At 37.3% G+C, this 415-nt stretch overlaps 1 protein-coding gene across 1 annotated transcript in view; it reads left to right on the top strand.

Annotated features, from left to right (window-relative positions):
• LOC119581792 (cGMP-dependent protein kinase, isozyme 2 forms cD4/T1/T3A/T3B-like) overlaps positions 1-415 on the top strand; it is a gene marked incomplete at its 5' end in the record, with an annotated part of 43,492 nt that overhangs the window by 40,578 nt on the left and 2,499 nt on the right. The window contains 1 exon segment of the mRNA XM_037929921.1: positions 12-415. Coding sequence (XP_037785849.1) covers positions 12-177 — 166 coding nt within the window.

Genomic DNA, 415 nt, shown 5'->3' with positions numbered 1-415 from the left:
ATTCATTGCAGGTGGTTTGAAGGTTTCTACTGGGAAGGTCTAAAGAACCGCACTCTGACGCCCCCCATTGTCCCCAACGTTCGTTCTGTGATTGACTGCAGCAACTTTGATGAATACCCACCAGATAGCGACGGTCCGCCTCCGGATGACAATTCTGGATGGGACATAGACTTCTAAATTATCTGTTGTGTGATGCCAGTGCTTTTTAAGACATTTAGATGACACTTTTTCCTTCTCTTACTTTTTTATAATATATTTCTAGGGTAAAATAGATAAGTTCATTCTCATTATAGTACTAGTGTCATAATTACTTTTTTACTTTTTTTTTACTTGTATTTCTGGCACAGTTGCTTGTTGATGGTTATCATTATTTTTTATTTGGAGATGTCTTCAAAATGTCTAGCACTGTACTCAA

This window comes from Penaeus monodon, chromosome 15 (assembly GCF_015228065.2).
Source record: "Penaeus monodon isolate SGIC_2016 chromosome 15, NSTDA_Pmon_1, whole genome shotgun sequence".
In the NCBI taxonomy this organism is placed as follows: domain Eukaryota; kingdom Metazoa; phylum Arthropoda; class Malacostraca; order Decapoda; family Penaeidae; genus Penaeus; species Penaeus monodon.
This window is presented reverse-complemented; position numbering and strand designations above follow the sequence as displayed.